The following is an 18,220-nucleotide window of genomic DNA, read 5'->3' as shown; positions in this document are numbered from 1 at the left end:
ACGATGGGCCGAAGGGCCTCTTTTTTGTGCTTCCACCACATTTTCAGGCAGTGCATTCCAGATCATAACTTCCCTCATTAAAAAATAAACCTAATTATCCCCTTGGATTTTTTGCCAATTTCTTAAATCTGGTTGCTAACCCTCCTGCCAGTAGAAAGTTTCTTATTTTTTTTAATTTTTTTTATTCGTTGATGGGATCTGGGGGTCACTGGCAATGCCAGTATTTATTGCCCATCCCTAGTTACCCTCGAGAAGGTGGTGGTGAGCCGCCGCCTTGAACCGCTGCAGTCCATATGGTGAAGGTACTCCCACAGTGCTGTTAGGTAGGGAGTTCCAGGATTTTCACCCAGCGACGATGAAGGATCAGCGATATACTTCTAAGTCCGGATGGTGTGTGACTTGGAGGGGAACTTGGAGGTGGTGGTGTTCCCATGCGCCTGCTGCCCTCGTCCTTCTAGGTGGAAGAGGTCGCGGGTTTGGGAGCTGCTGCCGAAGAAGCCTTGGCGAGTTGCTGCAGTGCATCTTGTAGATGGTACACACTGCAGCCACGGTACGCTGGTGGTGGAGGGAGTGAATGTTTAAGGTGGTGGATGGGGTGCCAATCAAGCGGGCTGCTTTGTCCTGGATGGTGTCGAGCTTCTTAAGTGTTGTTGGAGCTGCACTCATCCAGGCAAGTGGAGAGTATTCCATCACAATCCTTACTTGTGCCTTGTAGATGGTGAAAAAGCTTTGGGGAGTCAGGTGAGACACTCGCCGCAAAATACCTAGCCTCTGACCTGGTCTTGCTGCCACAGTATTTATGTGGTTGGTCCAGTTAAGTTTCTGGTTAATGGTGACCCCCAGGATGTTGATAGTGGGGGATGGTAATGCCAATGAATGTCAAGGGGAGATGGTTAGACTCTCGCTTGTTGGAGATGGTCATTGCCCTGCACTTCTGTGGTGCGAATGTTACCTGCCACTTATCAGCCGAAGCCTGAACGTCATCCAGGTCTTGTTGCATGCGGGCATGGACTGCTTCATTATCTGTGGAGTTGTGAATGGCGCTGAACACTGTGCAGTTGTAAGAATTCGCAATAATTTACAGTTCTGAAGATCAATTTTTTTGATTAAAGAATCCCTGGGCGTTGTGCTTTTAAATTTCCAGGGATAAAAATGGCTGTCACCACATGGCCGAAGACAAAGGACAATGCTTTGTTTACAAAGCAATCGAATGCTATTAGCATTTGTTTGTATATCGAGTGGATACATCTAAACTGCAGAAGAGACTTTTGTGCCTTGAATGGGAAACGTTTAACAATTGAATGAGTCTAAATCACTTAGCATTCTGGACAATAGGGCTGTTGCATTCTCTTTTGTTTCAGCCCAGGGAGCTCCGGAAGACACATTAACCCAGTCTAACCACTTTGAGTTAGCCAATCACAGCTTTCTCTTGTGTATTGGACTCTTTGGGCGGGGAATTTTGCACACAGCCCTTGCAGGGCAGAACAGCAGGACCTGACCAGGTATAAAGATAGCTGCTAAGAAGCTATCTGGCCTCTTACTTCGCTGGATCACAGGTGAGCAGAGTTTCTGACTCCTCAACAAGGCAACCTAGCAGGAGCTAAGGGGTGGTGGTTTAAGGGTATTGCTAAGATTGTTTAAATAACATTGTAGCCATTGTATCCCTCGTTTTCGCCGTCTGCAACCCCCTGTTATATAGTTTTACTGTAATTACTGTGTTCGTGTGGTATAGTTTGATATTTTGATTATAGTTTCTTTTAGTTAATAAAACTTGATTTTTTTCTCTCATCCAAACTACGTGTCTGTTTTAATATCAATAATTATAAGCCCTGCAGTCAGAACTGGAAGGTGGGGTAGCGATTCGAAACCGCGGTTTTAAAATTGGTTTTATTGGAATTGGTCTGAGTGCAGGCAAAGGCTGCAAGACCAGGAAAATTACTTTAAACCAGTTTAAAGAAGCCCCAACCCTTACACAGTCATTAGCGAACATCCCCACTTATGACCTTATGTTGGACGGAAGGTCATCGATGAAGCAGCTGAAGATGCCTAGGACACTGCCCTGAGGAACTCCTGCAGCGAAGTCCTGGGCTGTGATGATTGACCTTCAACCACCACAACCATCTTCCTTTGTGCTAGGTATGACTCCAGCCAGTGGAGAGTTCCCCCCTGATTCCCATTGACTTCAGTTTTACTAGGGCTGCTTGATACCACACTCGGTCAAATGCTGCCTTGATGTCAAGGGCAGTCACTTTCTGGAATTCAGCTCCTTTGTCCATGTTTGTACCAAGGCTGTAATGAGGTCGGGAGCCGAGTGGTCTTGGCGGAACCCAAACTGGACATCAGTGAGCAAGTTATTTGTGAGTAAGTGCCGCTTGATAGCACTGTCGATGACACCTTCCATCACTTTGCTGATGATTGTGAGTAGACTGAAGGGGCGGTAATTGGCCGGGTTGGATTTGTCCTGCTTTTTGTGGACAGGACATACCTGGGTAGTTTTCCACATTGATGGATAGATGCCAGTGTTGTAGCTGTACTGAACATCTTGGCTAGAGGTGTGGCTAGTTCTGGAGCACAAGGCTTCAGCACGATAGCCGGGATGTTGTCGGGGCCCATAGCCATTGCTGTATCCAGTGTGCTCAGCTGTTTCTTGATATCACGTGGAGTGAATCGAATTGGCTAAAGACTGGCTTCTGTGATGGTGTGGACCTTGGGAGTAGGCCGATATGGATCATCCACTTGGCACTTCTGGCTGAAGTTTGTTGTAAACGATTCAGCCTTGTCTTTTGCACTCACGTGTTGGGCTCCACCATCATTGAGGATGGGGATATTCTTGGAGCCTCCTCCTCCCGTTCGTTGTTCAATGGTCCACCACCATTCACGACTGGATGTGGCAGGACTGCAGAACTTTGATCTGATCGGATGATTGTGGTATCGCTTAGCCCTGTCTATAGCATGCTGCTTCCACTTTTTAGCATGCATGTAGTCCTGTGTTGCAGCTTCCCCAGGTTGGCACCTCATTTTTAGGTGCGCCTGATGCTGCTCCTGGCATGTTTTTCTACACTCCTTATTGAAACAGGGTTGGTCCTCTGGCTTGGTGGTAATGGTAGAGTGAGGGATATGCCGGGCCATGAGGTTACAGATTGTGGTGGAATACAATTCTGCTGCTGCTGATGGCCCACAGAGCCTCATGGATGCCCAGTTTTGAGCTGCTAAATCTGTTCTGCATCTATCCCATTTAGCATGGTGGTAGTGCCACACAACACGATGGAGGGTGTTCTCAGTGTGAAGATGGGACTTCATCTCCACAATGACTTACCGATCTCGCAGACCGGCGAGCCACGTTCCAGAGCCATGTCACGATTCAAAAAATGACGCGGGCAAGAGGAAGCAGCTGATTGGGTGAGTACGACCAGATGAGTACTTATACTACTCTATAGTTTGACAGTTAAGGTTAATAGTTTATAAAGTTTAGAAGGTCTTAATTTTTGTGGTTATAGTTTCTACGGTCTCTGTTGTGTAGCGGGGAGTGCTAGTAAACAAGGGCCCTTGAGTATATCATTTAATTGTAGTGTAATTAGTGGTATTGATTTGATTTAATTTAAATTAATTAAAGGGTAAGTCATGGCAGCACAGCTCGGCCCCGTGGCATGCTCCTCGTGCACTATGTGGGAAATCAGGGACACCTCCTGTGTCCCTGACGACCATGTGTGCGGGAAGTGTATCCAGCTGCAGCTACTGGCAGAGCACATTGCGGTGCTGGAGCTACGAATGGATACATACTGGAGCACTCGCGATGCTGAGGACATCGTGGATAGCACGTTTCATGAGTTGGTCACACCGCAGGTAAAGGCTGCACAGGCAGGAAGGGAACGGGTGACCGCCAGGCAGAGTAGTAGGCGCAGATATATCGCTTTGGATATTGTTGAGGGAGATGGCTTATCAGGGGAAGGCAGCAGCAGCCAACTGCCTGGCACCATGGGTGGTTCTGCTGCACAGGACGGGAGGAAAAAGAGCGGGAGAGCTATAGCGATGGGGGGGTTCTATTGTAAGGGGAATAGATAGGCGTTTCTGCGGCCGCAAACGAGACTCCAGGATGGTATGTTGCCTCCCTGGTGCAAGGGTCAAGGATGTCTCGGAGCGGCTGCAGGGCATTCTGGAGGGGGAGGGTGAACAGCCAGTTGTCGTGGTATATATAGGTACCAACGATATAGGTAAAAAATGGGATAAGTTCCTAAAAGCTGAATATAGGGAGTTAGGAAGTAAATAAAAAATAGGACCTCAAAAGGTAGTAATCTCAGGATTGCTACCAGTGCCACGTGCTAGTCAGAGTAGAAATAGAAGGATATTTCAGATGAATACGTGGCTAGAAGAATGGTGCAAGGGAAGGGATTCAAATTGCTGGGACATTGGAACCAGTTCTGGGGCATGTGGGACCAGTACAAACTGGACGGTTTGCACCTGGGCAGTAACGGGACCGATGTCCTAGGGGGAGTGTTTTCTAGTGCTGTTGCCGAGGGTTTAAACTAAAATGGCAGGGGGTTGGGAACCTGTGCAGGGAGACAGAGGAAAGGGAAGCAAGGATAGAAGCAAATGACAGGAAGGAGAAAAGCAAAAGTGGCAGTCAGAGAAATCAAGGGTGTAAATCAAACATGGCCACAGTAACTAATAATTCTAAAAGGTCTAAGAGTATTAAAAAAAACAAGCCTGAAGGCTTTATGTCTTATTGCGAGGAGCATTCGTAATAAGGTAGATGAATTAGCTGCGCAAATAGATGTAAACGGATATGATATAATTGGGATTACGGAGACATGGCTCCAGGGTGACCAAGGCTGGGAATTCAACATCCAGGGGTATTCAATATTCAGGAAAGACAGGCAAACAAGCAAAGCAGGTGGGGTAGCATTGCTGGTTAAAGAGGAGATTAACACAATAGTAAGGAAGGATATTAGCTCTGATGATGTGGAATCTGTATGGTTAGAGCTGAGAAATACCAAGGGGCAGAAAACATTAGTGGGAGTTGTATACAGACCCCCAAACAGTAATGCGGAGGTTGGGGATGGCATTAAACGGGAAATTAGAGACGTGTACAATAAGGGCACAGCAGTTATCATGGGTGACTTTAATCTACATATAGATTGGGCTAACCAAAGTAGTAACAATACTGTGGAGGAGGAATTCCTGGAGTGTATACGGGATGGTTTCCTGGACCAATATGTCGAGGAACCAACTGGAGATCAGGCCATCTTAGACTGGATATTATGTAATGAGAAAGGATTAATTAGCAATCTTGTTGTGCGAGGCCCCTTGGGGAGGAGCGATCATAATAGAATTCTTCATTAAGATGGAGAGTGAAGCAGTTGACTCAGAGACTAGGGTCCTGAATTTAAATAAAGGAAACTACTATGGTATGAGGCGCGAGTTGGCTAGGATGAATTGGGGAATGTTACTTAAAGGGTTGACGGTGGATAGGCAATGGTAAACATTTAAAGATCGCATGGATCAACTACAGAATTTGTTCATCCCTGTTTGGCATAAAAATAAAAAAGGTGACTCAACCATGGCTAACAAGGGAAATTAGGGATAGCATAAGATCCAAGGAGAGGACATATAAATTGGTCAGAAAAAGCAGCACACCTGAGGATTGGGAGCAGTTTAGGATTCAGTAAAGGAGGACAAAGGGATTAATTAAGAGGGGGGAAATAGATTCTGAGAGTAAGCTTGCAGGGAGCATAGAAACTGACTGTAAAAGCTTCTATAGATATGTGAAGAGAAAAAGATTGGTGAAGTCAAGCGTAGGTCCCTTGCAGTCAGAATCAGGGGAATTTATAATGGGGAACAAAGAAATGGCAGACCAATTAATTACATACTTTGGCTCCGTCTTCACAAAGGAGGACACAAATAACCTCCCAGAGATGTCAGGGAACATAGGGTCTAATGAGAGGGAGGAACTGAATGAAATCAGTATTTGTAGGGAAATGGTGTTAGGGAAATTGACGGGATTGAAGGCCGATAAATCCCCAGGGCCTGATAATCTACATCCTAGGGTACTTAAGGAAGTGGCCCTAGAAATAGTAGATGCATTGCTGGTCATCTTCCAAAATTCTATCGACCCCATGAACAGTTCCCATGAATTGGAGGGTAGCTAATGTAACCCCACTATTTAAAAAAGGTGGTAGAGAGGAAACAGGGAATTATAGACCAGTAAGCCTGATATCGGTAATGGGGAAAATGCTAGAGTCCATTATAAAAGATGTAATAGCAGAGCACTTGGAAAACAGTGACAGGATTGGACAAAGTCAATATGGATTTACAAAAGGTAAATCATGCTTGACTAATCTACTGGAATTTTTTGAGGATGTAACTGGTAGAATAGATAAGGGAGAACCAATAGATGTGGTGTGTTTGGACTTTCAGAAGGCTTTCGATAAGGTCCCGCATAAGAGATTAGCACGCAAACTTAAAGCACATGGGATTGGTGGTAAGGTACTGACTTGGATAGAGAACTGGTTGGCAGACAGGAAGCAAAGTGTTGGAATAAACGGGTCTTTTTCCGAGTGGCAGGCAGTGACTAGTGGGGTACCGCAGGGATCGGTGCTAGGACCCCAGTTAGTCACAATATATATTAATGATCTAGACGAGGGAACTAGATGTAATATCTCCAAGTTTGCAGACGACTCAAAGCTGGGTGGGCGTGTGTGCTGTGAGGAGGATGCAGAGAAACTCCAGGATGATTTGGACAGGTTGGGTGATTATACTGCATCTGCCCAATGTGGATAAATGCGAGGTTATCCACTTTGGTGGCAAAAACAGGGAGGTAGATTATCTGAACAGCAATAGATTGTGAGAAGGGGAAGTGCAATGAGACCTGGGTGCCCTTGTGCACCAGTCGCTGAAGGTAAGCATGCAGGTGCAGCAGGCAGTTAAGGCGGCAAATGGTATGTTGGCCTTCGTAGCGAGAGGGTTCGAGTACAAGAACAAGGATGTCTTGCTGCAGTTGTACAGGGCCTTGGTGAGACCACACCTTGAGTATTGTGTGCAGTTTTGGTCGCCTTATCTGAGGAAGGATGTTCTTGCCATGGAGGGAGTACAGCGAAGATTCACCAGATTGATACCTGGGATGGCAGGAATGACGCATGAGGAGAGATTGGGTTGATTGGGCTTATATTCGCTGGAGTTTAGAAGAATGAGAGGGGGTCTCATTGAAACTTATAAAATTCTAACAGGACTAGACAGACTAGATGCAGGAAGGATGTTCCCGATGGCGGGGGAGTCCAGAACCAGGGGTCACAGTCTAAAGATAAGGGGTAAGCCATTTAGGACAGAGATGAGGAGGAATTTCTTCAACCAGAGAGTGGTGAACCTGTGGAATTCTCTACCACAGAAGGCAGTTGAGGCCAATTCATTAAATATATTCAAGAATGAGTTAGATATATTTCTTAAGGCTAAAGGGATCAAGGGGTATGGGGAGAAAGCAGGGACAGGGTACTGAATTTGGATGATCAGCCATGATCTCATTAAATGGTTATAGTCCAACAGTTTTATTTGAAATCACAAGCTTTCGGAGCGCTGCTCCTTCATCAGGTGAAGTGGAGAGATGCATAAAGACACAGCTTATATAGTCAGAGAATAATGCCAGATGATTACAGGTAATCTTTCTAACTGCCATTTATCACACCTCGGCAGAGAGATAATCACAGCAATCAAAGGTGTGAATGGTGTCCAAACAGGTTACTCAGGAAAACATTACATCAAAGAACAATGAGGTGGGGTCAAATGTTGCAGATGCTGGGGTGTGTATGAAAAACAAAAAACAGCCAAAAAAACATTTTTTTTGCTGGAAATCACAGCAGGTCCGGCTGCATCTGTGTAGAGAGAACAAGCCAACGACGACTCGAGTCTGGATGACCCTACGTCAGGTGGGGTTACATGTAGCGTGACATGAACCCAAGATCCCGGTTGAGGCCGTCCTCATGAGTGCGGAACTTGGCTATCAGTTTCTGCTCTACGATTTGCGTTGTCGTGTGTCGCGAAGGCCGCCTTGGAGAATGCTTACCCGAAGATCGGAGGCTGAATGTCCTTGACTGCTGAAGTGTTCCACGACTGGGAGGGAACACTCCTGCCTGGCGATTGTTGCGGGGTGTCCGTTTATCCGTTGTCGCAGTGTCTACATTGGCGAGACCATGCAGACACTGCGACAATGGATGAACGGACACCGCGCAACAATCGCCAGGCAGGAGTGTTCCCTCCCAGTCGGGGAACACTTCAGCAGTCAAGGACATTCAGCCTCCGATCTTCGGGTAAGCATTCTCCAAGGCGGCCTTCGAGACACACGACAACGCAAAATCGTAGAGCAGAAACTGATAGCCAAGTTTCGCACTCATGAGGACGGCCTCAACCGGGATCTTGGGTTCATGTCACGCTACATGTAACCCCACCTGACGTAGGGTCATCCAGACTCGAGTCGTCGTTGGCTTGTTCTCTCTACACAGATGCGGCCGGACCTGCTGTGATTTCCAGCAAAAAAAAAAGTTTTTTTGTCTGTTTTTTTGTTTTCCATACAGGCCCCAGCATCTGCAACATCTGACCCCTTGTGACCCCACCTCATTGTTCTTTGATGTAATGTTTTCCTGACTGACCATTTTGGACACCATTCACACCTTTGGTTGTTGTGATTATCTCTCTGCCGAGGTGCGATAAATGGCAGTTAGAAAGATTACCTGTAATCATCTGGCATTATTCTCTGACTATATAAGCTGTGTCTTTATGCATCTCTCCACTTCACCTGATGAAGGAGCAGCGCTCCGAAAGCTTGTGATTTCAAATAAAACTGTTGGACTATAACCTGGTGTTGTGTGACTTCTTACATTTGTCCACCCCAGTCCAACACCGGCATCTCCACATCATTAAATGGTGGAACAGGCTCGAGGGGCTGAATGGCTTACTCCTGCTCCTATCTTCTATGTTTCTATGACTGTGCGATGGTCACTGCTGCCAATGCCATCATGGACAGATGCATCGGCGACAGGTAGATTGGTGAAGATGAGGTCAAGTAGGTTTTTGCCTCTTGTTGGTTCACTCACCACCTGTCGCAGGCCCAGACTGGCAGTTATGTCTTTCAGGACTCGGCCAGCTCAGTCAATAGTGGTGCTACTGAGCCACTCTTGGTGATGGACATTGAAGTCCCCCACCCAGAGTACATTCTGTGCCCTTGCTACTCTGTGCTTCTTCCAAGTGGTGTTTAACATGGAGGAGTACTGATTCATCAACTGTGGGAGGGCGGTAGGTGGTAATCAGCAGGAGGTTTCCTTGCCCATGCTTGACCTGAAGTCATGAGACTTCATACGGTCCAGAGTCAATGTTGAGGACTCCCAGGGCCACTCCTTCCCCATTGTACCACCACCCCTGGTGGGTCTGTCCTGCCGGTGGGAGAGGACATACCCAGGGATGGTGATAGAGGAGTTCGGGGCATTGGCTGAAAGGTGTGATTCTGTGAGTATGACTATGTCAGGCTGTTGCTTGACTAGTCTGTGGGACAGCTCCCCCAATTTTGGCACAAGTCCCCAGATGTTGGTGAGGAGGACTTTGTAGGGTCCACTGGGCTGGGTGTGACATTGCCGTGTCTGTAGCCGGTGCCGAGGTCGATGCCGGGTGGTCCGTCCGGTTTTATTCTTATTATTTTGTTTCGTAGCGGTTTGTTACAACTGAGTGACTTGCTCGGCCATTTCAGAGGGCAGTTACGAGTCAACCACATTGCTGCGGGTCTGGACTCACATATAGGCCAGACCGGGCTAGGACGGCAGATTTCCTTCCCTAAAGGGCATTAGTGAACCAGATGGGTTTTTACAACAATCCGACAGTTTCATGGTCACCATTACTGATCCTAGCTTTTTTATCCCAGATTTATTTAATTAACTGAATTTAAATTCCCCAGCTGCCGTGGGGATTTGAACTCACGTCTCTGGATCATTAGTCCAGGTCCCTGGATTACTAGTCCAGTGACATTACCACTACGCAACCTTCCCAGTAGCGTACGCTATTCTATCAAAACTCCATATAATCTTGAGCACCTCCAATAAATTGCCCCTTAACCTTCTCTGCTCTGAGAACAATCCCCAGCTTCTCCAGTCTCTCCACGTAACTGAAGTCCCTCATCCCTGGTACCACTCTAGAAATCTCCTCTGCACCCTCGCCAAGGCCATGACATCCTTCCTAAAGTGTGGGCCCCAGAATTGACTTCAAACTCCAGCAGAGGCCTAACCAATGATTTATAAAGGTTTAGCATAACTTCCTTACTTTTGTACTCTGTCCATCTATTAATTAAAAAAGAGCATAAAGAATCTTTGGCAACAGCATTCTTAATCTGTCCTGCCAACTTCAAAGATTTGTGTACACACACCCCCAGGTCTCTCTCTTCCTGCACCCCTTTAAAATTGTACCATTTAGTTCATATTGCCAACATTTATATGTTGCGTGTTAGAAATAGAAAGTTCTATTCCCAGCACTGACATCCTCACCTTCATGAGCACATCATTCATCCAAACATGTTAATGAAAAATTAGTCGAACAAAATAAAAGGGACACTCTGATGATGCTGGGCTCATCACCACAGGCCCACATCTTGCTTAAAGCTAGATAATGCTCGCAGTGTGTCCAGGCGCAGGAGTCTGTCACCTCTACAGTGCCACAGGTGTTAGCGTTCAACTCTTGCCCAGAAATTCAAGTGAGAGATCAATGTAACATTAGGTGCTGTCTGTAATGTGCATCAGTCTGGCTCAGAGTGAACCAGCCTCTGAGGGATAGGGGTTCTAGGGGGAAAAGGCTTCAGTCATACCTTGCATCTGGACCAGAAATTCTGTTTTGATGCGCCTGGCAGCTTCACTCTCATTCTCGTTCCTGGATCCACAAAGGGAATCGACCTCATCGATAAATATGATGGAGGGTTTGTGCTGTCGAGCCAACTCAAACAGATTCTTCACAAGTCTGAGGGGGTGAAAGAGAACAGGATTACCCAGTGAGTCTCACACACCTCTCAGTCCGTCTCTCAAGGGAAAGGAATTTAAAAAGCACTTTGCGAAAGCTATGGGGAGCCCATCCCTCAGTACCCATCTACTTCCGCGTGCTGACCCGCTTTGTAGACTTCTTGTAGGCACTGCCACATTTTCTTGTGCTGGAATCTCAATCATTTATCATTGGATCTTGACAGTCAGCTGTTGCTGCCAAAGTACTTGCAATCTCCTTGGGAGAGGTGGCCCCACGTACCTGAGCATCCCTCAGGGTTTGCCGAGCGTGAACCAGACCTTGTGGAGGAAGCAGAGACGGACAGAGAGCAAGGGTCTGGTGCTTTCACCTGATGATGCAGCGCTCACCCTCAGTAAAAGTCCCAAACCCTTAAAGGGAGATGCAACCATCACATAAGGTACAATGGGGAATGACAGAGGCAGGTAACTCGCTTTCAATAACCTCAAGATTTTTACCTCTATTTTCTGTTTGGTAGATTATCCTAAATATTTCTCACGCCGAGTAAAGATGGTTTTTCCTGATATTCCGTCTAAACTTATTTTTCGGTGATTTCCATTTCTATCCTCTGGCCCCACTTTCATCATAGAATCAGAAATTTACGGCACATACTGAAGTAACATTCTGGATTTATCTTGCCCATGAACAATTTAATATTTCATCAACCTCCACAAGTTCCAACAATCAGCATTTTTCACTGCGAAGCTTAATCTTTCCTCAGCTCATCTCTCTTACACTGGAGACCAGTTATTGAGTTTGCACCACTATTTTAGTAGTTACACCAGCTCTAGTTCTTTGATCCCAATTCTTAGCACCCCCCCCATATCCCTTAATATCCTCACTCCGCAAATGTTTCCTGCATTTACTTTTAACAGTTTGAGTTTTAATATTGTGTCACATTCCTCTGACAAACAGAATGGGAGCCCACCTGGGATTGGATTGATGCCTTTTTGGTTCTGCCCACGTCAACAGGCACCAAACCCACATATTTCCTGGGTATTCCCTAAACACCTGCCTCATTGGACAGTGTATGGTAGCAAAGATGGAAAGGGTATCTTCTGCGAGCTCGATCATAGTGTCAGAACTCTACGGAGTAACGGAACCTGCCTTTACTCAGAAGCTCAAGAAGCCCAGATATTTGAGATGCCACTTACTTCTCACTCTCTCCTAACCATTTGGACATGAGGTCAGATGAAGACACAGAGAAGAACGTGGAGTTATTGGCCTCTGTTGCTACAGCTTTGGCCAGGTAGGACTTTCCCGTACCAGGCGGGCCAAAGAGCAAGATCCCACGCCAAGGAGTTCTTTTACCTACAAAAATGTAAAGACCATAACACCAATTAGATTGGCCAGCCACAGCAGTTAATGGGATTGTGACAGATTAAGTACACTCTTGCCAGGCTCCGGGACGGGAGCAAGAAACACAGGTTGCCATCAGTTCAGTTACATCGATATCCTGCCAACCTAAATCAAATTTCTTTGAACACTGAAAGAAATGGAACTCTGTTCCAATCCTTTTGCTCTCAAGTTGCACATTGCTGTCCCTTGTTCGCTGCTGGCTGGGCAAACCAATTTTAGGCCTGCAGCTCATGATGTCACCTGTTCACACTGAGCACATTTCACAAAGAGACAGGTGGGGAAAAATGGCCTCTGCTGCCTGGATTACTTGCCTCCCTCTGATCTACCTCACCATCATCGTCGCTGGGTCAAAATCCTGGAACTCCCTACCTAACAGCACTGTGGGAGTACCATCCCCATACAGACTGCAGCGGCTCAAGGCGGCGGCTCACCACCACCTTCTCGAGGGCAACTGGGATGGGCAATAAATGCTGGCATTGCCAGCGACGCCCTGATCCCATAAAACGAATTTTTAAAAAACCACTGGGTGGGAAATAGCAACAAAGCAAGAATGGCGCTTCCAAACAGTGTCTATTGTTGCTCAGAATTCAGCGTGCCCTGTATATAATTAGCTTTGATGAAAGAACAGCTTCTGGCAGATTGCAGTTTCAACCATTGGCACGTAGACATGATTTCTGCTTTGGGGTTTTTCCCGGACCCAGCTCAGTTCAGGACCCAAGATCATCCCAAAGTTATAGCCTGAACTCCACCAGTATAATGTACTCAGAATCAGTGAACACAGAAGCAATTTCTTACTCATCAGTAGGTGCCCTGAGAAGGTGGTGGTGAGCCTTCTCCTTGAACTATTCCATTGCTTGTGGTGAAGGTGCTCCCACAATGGTGTTAGTGATACCCGCCCTGCTGTATGCCTCAGAGACATGGACCATGTACAGCAGGCACCTCAAAGCACTGGAGAGGTACCACCAACGCTACCTCCGCAAGATCCTGCAAATCCATTGGCAGGATAGGCACACCAACGTCAGTGTTCTCGCTCAGGCCAACATCCCCAGCATCGAAGCTTTGACCACGCTCGATCAGCTCCGATGGACGGGTCACATTGTCCGCATGCCCGATATGAGACTCCCAAAACAAGCGCTCTACTCGGAGCTCCGGCGCGGCAAGAGAGCCCCAGGTGGGCAGAGGAAACGCTTCAAGGACACCCTCAAAGCCTCCTTGAAAAAGTGCAACATCCCCACCGACACCTGGGAATCCCTGGCCCAAGACCGCACAAAGTGGAGAAGCACCCGGGAAGGCGCCGAACACCTCGAGTCTCTTTGCCGGGAGCAAGTGGAAGCCAAGCGCAAGCAGCACACATCAACCCAAGCACCCCACCCACCCGCCCCCTTCAACCACCGTCTGCCCCACCTGTGACAGAGACTGTAGGTCCCACATTGGACTCATCAGTCAGCTGAGAACTCATTTTTAATATGGAAGCAAGTCATCCTCGGTTCCGAGGGACTGCCTAAGAAGTAGGCTAGGAGCAGTTTGGCTAGGGGAACGGCTAGTTCTGTCGCCGGGATGTTGTCAGGGCTCAAAGCCTTTGTTGTGTCTGATGCACTCAGCTGCAATGTCACATGGAGTGAACTGAATTGGCTGGACATTGGCATCTATGATGGTAGGGACACCTCAGGAAGAGGCCAAATAGGATTGTGCAGTCGTTTTGTCTGAAGGCACTTGCAAATACTTCAGCCTTGTGTGTCGCATGCGTGTGTTAGGCTCCAGCACAGTTGAGAATGGGGAATTTGATGAAGTGTTGGTTGCATGATTGTCAACTGGATGTGGTCACGCTACAGAGCTTTATTCTGATCCTATGGTGTAGGAACACTATCTATAGCCTGCTGCTTTGGGCTTTTAGCATGCAGGTAGCCTTGTGGGGTAGCTTCATTAAGTTTGTACCTTATTCTAAGGAATGCCTGATACATAGGAACAGGAGGCCATTCAACCCCTCAAGCCTGTTCTGCCATTCAACCCCTCAAGCCTGTTCTGCCATTCATGGCTGATCTGCACCACAAATCTATAATCTGCACGCCCCATAACCTAGAAAAATACCCCACAAAAATCCATCGATCTCAGTATTGAAAATTTCAATTGACCTCCAGCATCCACAGCCTTTTGGGGAGTGGGGGGGGGTGTTGAGAAGAGTCCTAGATTTCCACTACCCTTTGTGTGGGGAAAAAGTGCTTCCTGGCCCAGCTCCAATATTAAAATGATGATGCCCCCTTGTTCTGGACTCCCCCAGCAGAGGAAATAGTTTATCCCTTTATCATTTTAAATAGCTCAATTGAACAGTATGTTTCCGACCCACCAAGGAAGGAGGCATTGCTGGATCTGGTTCTGGGGAATGAGATGGGTCAAGTGGAGCAAGTGTCAGTTGGGGACCATTTAGGGAACAGTGATCATAGTATCAGAAGGTTTAGATTAGCTATGGAACAGGACAGGGAGCAATCTAGAGTAAAAATACTTAATTGGAGGAGGGACAATTTCAGTGGCTTGAGAATAGATCTGGCCCGGGTAGATTGGATCCAAAGATTGGCAGGCAAAACTGTAATCGAAAAATGGGCTACCTTTAAAGAGGAGATGGTTCAGGTACAGTCGAGGTACATCCCAAGAGAGGGAAAGGTTAGGTAACCAAAGTCAAAGCTCCCTGGATGATGAAAGAGATAGAGCGTAAGAAGAAGCAGAAAAAGGGTGTCAGGTTGAGAATACAAGTGAGAACTAGGCTGAATATAGAAAGTTCAGAGGGGAATAGATTGGTAGCTAACATAAAAGGGAATCCAAAAGTCTTCTATAGGCATATAAATAGTAAACGGGTAATAAGGAGGGGTGGGGCCGATTAGGGACCAAAATGGAGACCTACGCATAGAGGCAGAGGGCATGGCTGAGGTACTAAATGAGTACTTTGCATCTGTCTTTACCAAGGAAGAAGATGCTGCCAAAGTCATGGTGAAAGAGGAGGTACTAGAAAGGCTGGCTGTACTTAAAGTAGATAAGTCATCAGGACCGGATGGGATGCATCCTAGGATGCTGAGGGAAGTAAAAGGTAGAAATTGCAGAGGTACTGGCCATAATCTTCCAATCCTCCTTGGATACGGGGGGGGGGGTGCCAGAGGATTGGAGAATTGCAAATGTTACGCCCTTGTTCAAAAAAGGGTGCAAGGATAAACCCAGCAACTACAGGCCAGTCAGTTTGACCTTGGTAGTGGCATATAAATAGTAAACGGGTAATAAGGAGGGGTGGGCCAATTAGGGACCAAAATGGAGTGGAGAAGCTTTTAGAAACAGTAATCAGGGACAAAATTAACAGTCACTTAGACAAGTGTGGATTAATTAAGGAAAGCCAGCACGGATTTGTTAAAGGTATATCGTGTTTAACTAACTTGATTGAGTTTTTTGATGAGGTAACAGAGAGGGTTGATGAGGACAATGCGGTTGGCGTGGTGTACATGGACTTCCAAAAGGCGTTTGATAAAGTGCCACATAATAGGCTTGCCAGCAAAGCTGAGGCCCATGGAATAAAAGGGACAGTGGCAACATCGATACGAGATTGGCTAAGTGACAGGAAATGGAGAGATGTGGTAAACGGTTGTTTTTCCAACTGGAAGAAGGTATACAGTGGTGTTCCCCAGGGGTTGGTACTAGGACCACTGCTTTTCTTGATATGTATTAATGACTTGGACTTGGGTGTACAGGGCACAATTTCAAACTTTGCAGATGACTCAAAACTTGGAAGTATAGTGAACAGTAAAGAGGAGTGATAGACTTCAAGAGGACATAAACAGGCTGGTGGAATGGGCGGACACGTGGCAGATGAAATTTAATGCAGAAATGTGTGAAGTGATACATTTTGGTAGGAAGAACAAGGAGAGGCAATATAAACTAAAGGGTACAATCCTAAAGGGGGTGCATGAACAGAGACACCTGGGGTATATGTGCACAAATCGTTGAAGGTGGTAGGCCCAGTTGAGAAAGCAGTTAAAAAAGCATACGGGATCTTGGGTTTCATAAATAGAAGCATAGAGTATAAAAGCAAGGAAGTTATGATGAATCTTTATAAAACATTGGTTTGGCCTCAATTGGAGTATTGTGTCCAATTCTGGGCACCGCACTTTAGGAAGGATGTGAAGGCCTTAGAGAGGGTGCAGAAAGGATTTACAAGAATGGTTCCAGGGATGAGGGACTTCAGTTTCTTTTAATTCGTTTGTGGGATGTGGGTGTCGCTGGCAAGGCCAGGGTTTATTGCCCATCCCTAGTTGCCCTTGAGAAGGTGGTGGTGAGTCGCCTTCTTGAACTGCTGCAGTCCGTGTGGTGAAGGTACTCCCACAGTGCTGTTAGGTAGGGAGTTGCAGGATTTTGACCCAGTGGCGATGAAGGATCGGCGACATACTTCCAAGTCAGGATGGTGTGTGACTTGGAGGGGAACTTGGAGGTGGTGGCGTTCCCATGCGCCTGCTGCCCCTGTCCTTCTAGGCGGAAGAGGTCACGGGTTTGGGAGGTGCTGCCGAAGAAGCCTTGGCGAGTTGCTGCAGTGTATCTTGTAGATGGTACACACTGCAGCCACGATGCGCCGGTGGTGGAGGGAGTGAATGTTTAAGGTGGTGGATGGGGTGCCAATCAAACAGGCTGCTTCTTCCTGGATGGTGTCGAGCTTCTTGAGTGTTGTTGGTGCTGCATTCATCCAGGCAGGTGGGGAGTATTCCATCACACTCCTTACTTGTGCCTTGTAGATGGTGGAAAGGCTTTGGGGAGACAGGAGGTGAGACACTTGCCGCAGAATACCTAGCCTCTGACCAACTCTTGTTGCCACAGTATTTATGTGGCTGGTCCAGTTAGGTTTCTGGTCAATGGTGACCCCCCAGCATGTTGATGGTGGGGGATTTGGCGATGGTAATGCCGTTGAATGTCAAGGGGTGGTGCATAGACTCTTGCTTGTTGGAGATAGTCATTGCCTGGCACTTCTGTGGCGCAAATTTTACTTGCCACTTATCAGCCCAAGCCTGAACATTGTCCAGGTCTTGTTGCATGCGGGCATGGACTGCTTCCATATCTGAGGAGTTGTGAATGGCGCTGAACACTGCAGTCATCAGCGAACATCCCCATTTCTGACCTTCAGTTACATGGATAGACTGGAGAAGCTGGGGTTGTTGTCCTTAGAGCAGAGAAGATTGAGAGGAGATTTGATAGAGGTGTTCAAAATCATGTGGGGTCTAGACAGGGTAAATAGAGAGAAACTGTTCCCATTGGTGGAAGGGTTGAGAACCAGAGGACACAGATTTAAGGTGATTGGCAGCAAAACCAAAGGCGACATGAGGAAAAACTTTTTTACACCGCAAGTGGTTAGGATGCACTGCCTTAGGGGGAGGTGGAGGCAGACTCAATCACGGCTTTCAAAAGGGAGTTGGATAAGTACCCGAAGGGAAAAAATTTGCAGGGCTACAGGAAAAGGGCAGGGGAGTGAGACTAGCTGAGGTGCTGTTGCAGAGAGCTGGCACAGGCTCGATGGGCCGAATGGCCTCCTTCTGTGTTATAACCATTCTATGATTAAATCACCCCTTAATCTTTCATGCTCAAGGGAATAAAAGCCAAGTTTATGCAACCTGTTTAAGCCCCATTATCATTCTGGTGCTACTCCTGGCACACCTTTTACACTATATTGAACCAGAGTTGGTCTCCTGGCTTGATGGTAAACAAGGCGTGAGGGATGTGGTGGTAAGAATTCAAGTAATCAACAACTTGCATTGATATAGCCCTTTAACGCAGAAAAATGCCCCAAATACAGATCCAAAACAAATAGCCACTGATTCTATTG

General features: G+C 46.9%; 1 protein-coding gene across 3 annotated transcripts in view; it reads right to left on the bottom strand.

The window, feature by feature from the left end:
- LOC147116786 (vacuolar protein sorting-associated protein 4A) overlaps positions 1 to 18,220 on the bottom strand; it is a 66,153-nt gene that overhangs the window by 21,797 nt on the left and 26,136 nt on the right. For all 3 annotated transcript variants that reach the window (XM_085991970.1, XM_085991972.1, XM_085991971.1), the window contains 2 exons: positions 12,171 to 12,327; positions 10,832 to 10,980 (listed from right to left, as the gene is read on the bottom strand). In XM_085991970.1, the coding sequence (XP_085848096.1) occupies positions 10,832 to 10,980; positions 12,171 to 12,327 (306 nt within the window). The remainder of the gene's footprint in view (positions 1 to 10,831; positions 10,981 to 12,170; positions 12,328 to 18,220) is intronic.

This window comes from Somniosus microcephalus, chromosome 6, assembly GCF_052327205.1.
Source record: "Somniosus microcephalus isolate GS21.2 chromosome 6, FLI_Smic_1.0, whole genome shotgun sequence".
In the NCBI taxonomy this organism is placed as follows: domain Eukaryota; kingdom Metazoa; phylum Chordata; class Chondrichthyes; order Squaliformes; family Somniosidae; genus Somniosus; species Somniosus microcephalus.
Note: the sequence above shows the minus strand (reverse complement) of the source record. Positions and strands in the feature narration are given on the sequence as shown.